General features: G+C 41.2%; 1 protein-coding gene and 1 pseudogene across 2 annotated transcripts in view; one reads left to right on the top strand and one right to left on the bottom strand.

Annotated features, from left to right (window-relative positions):
- Window positions 1–2,779: 2,779 nt before the first annotated feature.
- Window positions 2,780–2,898, bottom strand: LOC115030781 (small nucleolar RNA SNORA17; annotated as a pseudogene).
- A 1,379-nt stretch (window positions 2,899–4,277) lies between these two features.
- Window positions 4,278–9,486, top strand: part of Zc2hc1a (zinc finger C2HC-type containing 1A) — a 51,054-nt gene continuing 45,845 nt past the window's right edge. For both annotated transcript variants that reach the window (XM_021158705.3, XM_029475486.2), the window contains exon 1: window positions 4,278–4,384. In XM_021158705.3, the coding sequence (XP_021014364.1) occupies window positions 4,369–4,384 (16 nt within the window). In that variant the 5' untranslated portion in view covers window positions 4,278–4,368. The remainder of the gene's footprint in view (window positions 4,385–9,486) is intronic.

The following is a 9,486-nucleotide window of genomic DNA, read 5'->3' as shown; positions in this document are numbered from 1 at the left end:
CAACTATAAAATACAAGAAATAAAAGAGAGAATCTCAGGTATAGAAGATACCATAGAAAATATTTACAGATTGGTCAAAGAAAATACAAAATGTAAAAAGCTCCTAAGGCCAAATATCCAGGAAATTCAGGACATAATGAAAAGATCAAACCTAAGAATAATAGGAATAGAAGATGGTAAAGAATCCCAGCTCAAAGGGCAAGAAACCATCTGCAACAAAATCGTAGAAGGAAACTTCCCAAACCTAAAGAAAGAGGTTGCTATAAGTGTACAAAAAGCCTATACCACATCTAATAGTTTGGACCAGGAAAGAAAATCCTCTCATTACATAATATAACACTAAATGAACAGAACAAAGAAAGAATATTAAAAACTGTAAGAAAAAATGGCAAGTAGTATATGAATGTAAACCTATCAGAATTACACTAGACTTCTCAACAGAGACTCTAAAAGCCAGAAGATCCTGGGCAGACGCCATACAGATCCTAAGAGAACAAAAATGCCATCCCAGGATACTATACCCAACAAAACTCTCAATCACCATAGATGGAGAAACCAAAATATTCCATGACAAAATTAAATTTAAGCAGTAACTTCCCACTAATCCAGCCATACAGAGGATACTGAAAGGAAATCTACAACACTAGTAGGGTAACTACACCCAACAAAACACAAGAAATTACATATTTCACCATAAGCCCAAAAGAAGACAATCACATACCACCACCACCAAAAATAACCAGAACTATCATGTCTTTGATATCTTTCAACTTCAGTGGACTCAATTCCCCAATCAAAGGACAAAGGGTAAGAAACTGGATACACAAACAGGATTCATCATTTTGCTGCATGCAAGAAACACACCTTAGCGACAAAGACAGATACTACCTCAGCTTAAAAGGCTGGAAAAAAAGCTTTCCAAGCAAATGGTCTCAAGAAAGAAGCTCAAGTTGTCATTCTAACATCTGATAAAATAGATTTTTCAACCAAAAGTTATCAAATGAGATGGAGAATTCCACTTCTATTCATTAAAGGAAAAATCCACCCAGAGGAATTCTCATGTCTGAACATCTTTGTTGAAAGTGTGAAGGCACCCTCCTTTGTATAAAAATTTTACTAAAGCTCAGACACACATTCAACCTCAATTCAATACCCCACTCTCACTAACAGGCAGGTCATTGAAACAGAACACTGATGCAAACATACTCAATAAAATTTTCACAAACCAAATCCAAAAACACATCAAAACATCATTTAGCACTATCAAGTAGGCTTCATCCCAGGAATACAAGGATGGTTCAATATACAAAAGAGTAGGCAATCTTGTCTTTCCCTGATTTTAGTGGGATTGCTTCTAGTTTCTCTCCACTTAATTTGATGTTGGCTGTTGCTTTGATATATATTGCTTTTATTATGTTTAGATATGTGCCATGAATTTCTGATCTTTCCAAGAGTTTTAACATGAAACTGTGTCATATTGTGTTCTATTATTGCAATGACTTATTGGTCTGGTATGTAGTCTCTGGCTTCTGGTACACTAATAATACTGGATCCTCACTCAGTATCCTATAAGATATCCTGTTGTTGCCCTGAGTCATAGTAAGCCTTTGGTTTTGCATCTTTATGACTGGCACTTCCAAGCACTCTGGCAGTTCATCACTGGAGTAGATGATGGGGTGGGTCAACATATGGGCCTGGATCTGGGCCTCAGAGTTATCTGATTTGGTCAGCCCTCCAGCTCTCCTTTTGAATATTGGGTCAGCTAAACAGCATCCCGTTATCAGGACCAGCTCTATCCTGCTGCCCAAGTGAGCTACAGGGTGACTCTCCCGAGTGTTGCAGTCTGTGAGGGATCTGGTCAGTTATCCCACTCTCATTAACCAGGGGCCAGATCTCCTACCTGCCATAGATGGTAAGAGATGGAGGGGAGGAGGGTATCTCTGCTTCCTCTGCACAACAACCCAACGGACAAGAGGCAGTGCCAGCTCTCCTACACTTGTGCCCTTAGGGCTAGCTCACTCACAACTCCCACAACTCCCACAACCCCCAGCTATACTGTGCTGCTCAGGTGAGGTATACGGCCTGCTCTTTTGAGTGCTACAGCAGATAAGTAGCAAGGGCAGTTTTCCTACTCTCATGATCCCAGGACCCACTATCACAGGATGCTTAGGTGAAGGATTGGGCCAGTTCTGTACAGCCTTCAAACACCAACATTTCTCTAGGCAGAAGCCCAGAACAGGGGCATCCACTTTGCCTTTGGAGGTAACAGAGTTCCGCTGCTGTATGGCTATGGACCCAGACATGGCCTGGAGGTAACAGAGTTCTGCTGCTGTATGGCTATGGACCCAGACATGGCCTTCTGTAACAATGCAGGACTACATCACCATGGTCCCAGATGACATCACAGGCTACTCACATCAGGATGTTCCTCACTCCAGTTCTGCCTCTCCTCGTGTGCCATGCCCTTCTGTTTCTCCTTCTCTTCCATTTCTCTAGCGCTTACTTGCTCCTCTTACTAGCACCTGGGGGTCTCTGAATGTCTGGGGTTTTCCTGTTCATGCATTATGGTGCTGGTCAGGGGTCCTGTCAGGCATGGCCTATCCCCTTAGGCCTGCATAGCCCTCCACTGGCAGTCATCTCAGGATACCTCTCTGCCCGGACCCCATGGCACCATTCTGATGGTCATCTCAGTCCTGGACACTGTATGCCCCCCCACCCCCACCCCCCGGCAGGCCCCTCATGCCAGACTGGTAGCTTTTCTGACAGGCCTTTTTCCTGAAATGTGAGGTAAATTATTCATGGGTCAGAACACTGAGCTAGACATAGCTTCTCTCCTCTCTGCCATCTACTGACAGACATGATATAGCAGCCACACCTGTAAGGCTTCTAGATGGCAGGACCTCTTAAGGTACTTTTGTTGTTGTTGCTATTTTTATTATTGTTATTGATATTACTGTAGATGTTATGACTAATAAGGCTTGTGTCCATCCTAATGTTTGTCTAAACTTGCAATATACAAAGTAAATGTCTTCTTTATTTTGATAATTCTTTTTGTGTTCTTTTTATTTTGGGGGGGGGGCATTCTTATAAAAGCTGTCCTCAAACTCATCTGATTTTGTCTTAGAAGTATGGCTGGGGGCTGGTGGTGGAGGGGCTCTCTACACCAATATAGGGTAACTAGGTTGCCTGTATGGAGGTCCCAGAAACTCAGAAGTTAGGGAAGCCCACAGCAGAACAAGGAAAGGACTCATGAGATAATTGCAGAATGGGAAGTTTCTTATACTAGTCTGTACCAGACACGGACTCTACCATCTTCTTACCCACTGTGAGCATCTTCTCACAGATAAGACCTCTTGGCATTTGCTTGTTTAAACAAAACCAGAGACTTACTGAAATTGTTCTCAACAGGAAAACAGTGTAAGACTTGTTACGGACAAAATATATTGATAACTTAGTAATGGACACCCCAGAATCAGCAAACAAGATGATTGATTTATTCTTGCTAAGTAAAATTTTCAAAGAGTTTTAGTAAGGGTAAAATGTGTTAGACTGTGAAGCAAAACCATTTGAATGGTTGGATTTCATTTTGACTCTGACAGAAAGACACCTTTGTGTCGTTGATAGGTTAGTTTCCCAGTTTAAAGCGCTTAGTACAGTATAGCCTTGATGAGATGCAGAACTGCAGTAATCGTACGGAGAGCAGGTTGAGGGCAAGTACAGTGCTGGCCAGGGAAAGATTGCACATGGGGGGAGTTTCATTTCTAATTTGGGGCCTAACTTTTTATAGTTAGAAAACTGTTTTCAAAAGTTTGGTACAATCTCAGTTCCACAATCCCATACAGGAAATATGACTTATCTAGGAAACAATGTCTTAGCCCATAGAGCTGTGTCTGAAGAACAAGGCTAGAGGATGTTGCTTGATTTAAAAGGGCAGTGAACCCAGGATGGTGCTGGACAAAGGCCCCCTTATCTTGTTACAAGAGCTCAGAGGGACCTGTAAAAAGACAGTCTCTTACTGACTAGAGATGAGGAGCTCCGAGATGCGGAGGCATTCTAAGCAGGAATACAAGGTGTGAACCTAAATGTGGCTGGAGTGGAACAAGGGCGTGTAAGGATCACGGATTGCCAACAAAAGTAGCTGCGGTTTCCAGGGAGGGTGGTTGGAAAAATCTTGGTGGAAGGAGAGTCCCTCCCGAGAAGCCAGGAGGCGCAGCCCCGCCCTTAGTAGCCCCGCCCCCGTCACCCCGCCCCCCACCCGCGCGGACCAATAGGAGGCCGGGATGTTAGAGTGTAGGAGGTGCGGCCGTGTTGCTACAGCAGGAACTGGGCGGCGGCGGGTGCTGCCTGCGGAGCCTGAGGCGGCGCGCCATGGACGGACTGGAAGGTGAGACGCGAGGGGGATGCGACCGCGGGCTCGAGGGGGCCCGAACGACCGGGGCCTGGACTCCCGGGGCAAGTGCGGCCGGCCGGCTCTGCAGCGAGGTCCCCGCGCTCGCCGACCCCCGCGGCGGAGCTGGACGGCCCCTTACGGGAGCGGTGACCGCGGGCTGCCCGCCGGGCACGGTGCTCGACTTTCCCGCGGGGTTGGAGCCCCCGCGTCCTCACTTCTGCCAGGCCTAACTACCATGTCGGGTCCTTTCTGGACGCCTGAGTTTCCTGTGGGCACTAGGTGTCTCTGGCCAAGTCTTATCTTTGCAAAGTGTATTCTTGGTTAAGGTTCGCGACGCCCGGGTCGCCAGCTCTTGCTGACCCCTTAGGACCTGCCCTGCCTCCAGCGAGCTCTGGACACACACCTTGGACAGTCATAGGTCCATTCCTTCCATTTCTACCGCACCTTGCTCGGAGAGATGCCTGAGCATCTCCCAAGGAAGTGTCCCTGGCGAGCTCTACAGCAGGGACAATAGCTTCAACATTAATGGTTTATTCACGAGGACTGTCTAGGGAAAAGCCAGCTTTGCTTCCTTATCTTCACTTTATCCTGGTGCCTTAGCCATGGCTTCAGATTTTGGTTTGTTCCCAGTTCTTTCCCTTTTCCCTTTCTTCATCCATTTTAATCCCGCGCTAGGACAACATTTTGCTTAAAAAACAAAGGAAGGAAGAAAAAAAAATCTTAACAGTGGTGACAACAGTTTCAGGATTTAAAAAGACTAGGAATCTTTCTGATACACAAGCTTTCAGAAATTTTGGATCCTGGTGCCTTAAAATAGTTTTGTTTTGTTTTTTTCTCATAAAATTGTTTCACCACTTAATATACTTGGAATGAACAGGGGAATTGAACCCTTCATTTTCTTGTATTATAGATAGTCAAATATTTCAGGACACGTTACGAAGTTAACAGTGGTAACTGATAACCTTTCCCCAGTGATTTAAGGGTACAGAAAGAAAATATGATGATATGATTATGAGTTTTATTTCATAATGTTACTTTGCAGTTAAGCTTTCTCCAAACATCTTGAAGGTGATAAAGAATTCTAATAGATCATATATGCTGCAGATTAGCTGTGAAGGTCTTGCTTGGTGTCCCACTCAAGTTAACATGAAATGAGAAATTGTAATGACAGCATACCTTTCAAAAATCTCCTATTTTTGGATCCCCCTGCAGGCAGCTCATTTTAGTGATTTATAACTCCACTAGTATAGGGACTGTATAGAGAATAGAGTTGAAACATAGGTGTGAAGATTTTACAATGCTATCATACTGTATGAAGAGTGTTTAAGAATACTTCCCAGATTTTTACTGATCAACATTTACAGGGAAAGAAATATTCATCTGATGTTTCACTTATTTATCTATGCATGCAAAGAATAAAAAATTGTCAAAGTTCTTGCTATCTAAATCAGAAATTTAGGAGATATAATTGAAAACTAGTATAATATACACTGTGTGTGTGTGTGTGTGTGTGTAGAACTTAAGGATCCTGATGTAGTATGCAATGAGCATGATTCATGAGTCAGGTTTATGTTAAGCAGTACTGGCCCTTAAACTCTCTGATTTTTTTTTTCCTGAACAAACTAAGATACCATCATGTCATGCATTCAATTATAATAAATTAAGTTGAAATATAAGGAAATCGTTGTTTCTGTCTGGCAGAACAGGTGAATATTGGCAACTTTAAGTGATCCAGCAGGTAAAGCTCAAAGTGTTCTGTTGAGTAGAAGAGCAGTGCTTGCTCTCTTGTGGTTTTGTACTGACTTCAGCCCCACTCCACTTCTGTCATCCTTCAAAAAGTGAGTTCCTACAATGTCACAGTTTTCAGAGTTCAAAACTTTGAGTCTTAAGGATACCATTGTTAATCTTTTACCCAGGCTTTCACTTAATAAGCAAGAAGTTGTATTTGATAGTTTTTCTCTATGGTAAAAGTCATAGGACAGCATGTAGTATAAAATCTTCAAGCTTGTTTGCTTTATCTTTGTCATTGAGCAAAAGTCTTTGACGTCTATCTGACTTACATTTCTAGTTGAAAGTAGTTACTGGTCGCCTATTCTTACCCTTTAAAAGGAAATTTAATTGCTTACATATACTGTTTACATTACTGATGGTCTGGGAATTTTATGTCTGGAATTGTCACAAAATGAACTATTAAATTGTACATTGTATTTTGAAGCCATATGTTAAGTTTTCTTATAATTTTGTATAATTAATTGCAGAACTTTTTGCATGGCTTGAGTAATTAGAGAAAAGCCTTTAATCTCTTTTCATGGAAAGTTATACCCTAGACTTATCTAAGGAGCAAGGTAGTAGTTTTAGAATTGGTAAGTTCTAATATCTTACAAGTTTTATCATCTGTAAGATTGAGGTGATAAAATCTAAGGTTTTATCCTTAGATAAGATATTGCCATTGCCTTCATAAAACCCTAAAGTATGCTTATAACAATTATGGTAGACATTAGACAGGCCATTCCTCATCTGGTCTGTTTAATTTATTATCTTAGTATTGTCTCTGAAACTTGATTCGTTCTATTCCACAGATCTAGTGGCAGTCTGCCATCCTACCTTGTTATTACTTCTGTTTTGTTTGAACTTAGCATAAATGTATACTGGTTTACTGAAATGCTGTTCATCTTATCAGCATTCATTTTATTCTTGTTGTGCTTGTTAATTGGTGCTGAGAAGGAATTCAGGTATTTTAATGATCAGGATTTAAATAAGCCTTTATCTGAACTCTTGGATTTTCTTCTTTTCCTTTTTTTCCCTTCTATGATTTAGCGATTAGTGTGTGTTTGTGTGTGTGTGTGTGTGTGTGTGTGTGTAATCTTTTGTGTATGAGTACTTTGTTTGCATATATGCTTGTGCACCATGTATTTGCTTGGTGCTGACAGGGGTTACAGGACATGCCAGATTCCCTGGCGCTGCAGTTACTGACAGTTGTGAGCCCCCATGTGGATATTGGGACCTAAACCCAGGGTTCTTTGCAAGAGCTGCAAATACTCTGAACTAGTTGGTCATCTCTCTCTAATCCACAACTTGGGTATATTATTCACATCAGAATCTCATTGACTATATGAAGTATTAAACATACACAGAAAAAAACATTACCTAAATGTCAAGTTCATAAGGAGGCATATTAGATGCTTAAAGAATTCCACTAAATCTGAAATAGAGCCCATCTTTATTGGCCTACTAGTAAAGAAGCCCAAATAACTGTGCCGGAGACCAACTGGGAACGGGGAGGTAAGTCAAACGCGTGCACATGATGGTTAGTGTTACGGCAGGTGTGAGTGGAAGCAAAGAGGATGCATTTTGAAGATATTTCTGAGATGGGAAAATGAGATATGAACACTTGGTGCAAACGAGTCACGATCCTGACTTAGTGACTCTGGCTTTAGAAATGTGTTTATGCAGCACTTGGGAGTACCAGATCTAAAATAAACAAACCTTGTTGTTACTGGGAAATTATTTACCTGCAGATCTTAGTGATTATCACTAGCAAGTGGGAGCCATTGTCTAGGCAAACCATCCTTAATTGAGTAAAAAACTATTTATAAAACTAAATATTTCAGGGTTATGTGGGATGGGAAAAGTTAGTGGGTGGAATCTTAAGGAAGTTTTAAAAATTGCCAAAGGAAACAAGGAAAGACAAGACAAGAGAGGAATGCGGGGAAGACACGAACCTATAAGCAAGTGAGGGAGAAGTTGATAGTCCGTCCTGGGTGTGGGTAGGAAAGCTAACACTAACTTGTCAGATCCTGCCTATGTGATGAAACCTGGGAAATTCAGGATTGGGAAGAAATACAGAAGAAGAAAGAGCAAGAAGGTTAAAGATCTTAGATTCTTGAACAGTCCCTCGAACTATGGAAAAGCCTAGTCATAGGTTGCAAAGAGGCATTTAAATGTGACATTAGGAGACTGATGGTGAGTAGCTACCTCCCAAGGCTACTCACCATGATCTTTGCTATCATAGCTCTCTGGATCCTGACCCCTTCCCAAAGCCCCATCCTGCGCTAGTTTTGTTCTTTTCCCTTATTCTTTTTTTTTCCTTCATGAGGTTATTCACTTGACATTTTAAATATTTGTTTTTACTTAACTTTCCCACCTAATATTTGATGAGTACAGTCTCCATAAGATTGGGACCTTTCATTTTATTTTATTTTATTTTATTTTATTGCCTTTCATTTCAGATGTTAGAACAGTTTTAGCTAATGCCAGAAAACCAATTAATATTTATTGAATCAAGCAAGGGCCCTATTTTAATATAGAGGATTGGCTTAGAAAGTGTACCTCTAATCATGTAGGGAGGGGGACTGAGAGGGAGAGACTTAGCAGACAAGTGTCAGTATTTGAAAATATACTACTCGGAACATTGATCTTAAGTATTTATTAGTTGTAAAAAGGATTCGTGATGATATAAGTGTAGGGAAATACCATCATTTTCATCTTTTTTTTTTAATTGAAAAAGTAAGAAAGATCATTTAGCTTTGTTAACTAGAATATTTCATAAACATTTGCCCATGTAACAAGGAAGTTGAGACTGACTGATGAAAGGGGAAGCAGTAGGTGCCTGTGCAGACCAGTTAGGTCAGGAAGCACCTAGGGATGAGGAGTGTGTGCAGCAGCATCTGTGTCTGCAGTCATCCCTTCTCAGCTCCTCGGGATGCTGCTGTATGTGCTACGGCGTCCACGTGTGCACGGAAGAATGAAACAGCTTTTATATTCACCATGCTAAGACTGGCAACAAATTGAATAATCATACTCTAACATTAGCTATAGAAATGTGGCCTTGAGAGAGCAAGTCAAGGTTCGTGTTAATTTCGTGAATTGTGGTTAAATAGGTGACATTACAGTAAATGAAACCCTGGGTTAGAGGGACAACTGTATTTAGAAAAGAAATCAGTCACTCTAAGATATTGACTGAGAGATAGAAATCTAGAGCTAGGGCTTGAATATTTTAGGAAAATTTTAATCTTTTAAATCATATTTATTAAGCCAAAGTCAGATAACTGAAGTGGTGTGGATGGTGAAGGTTATATATAGAATGTGGTATGAGT

The sequence above is a fragment of the Mus caroli genome, unplaced genomic scaffold (assembly GCF_978045245.1).
Source record: "Mus caroli unplaced genomic scaffold, Mus_caroli_1 scaffold_3, whole genome shotgun sequence".
In the NCBI taxonomy this organism is placed as follows: Eukaryota; Metazoa; Chordata; class Mammalia; order Rodentia; family Muridae; genus Mus; species Mus caroli.
The sequence above is the reverse complement of the archived record's forward strand: the minus strand, read 5'-3'. Positions and strand labels throughout refer to the sequence as shown.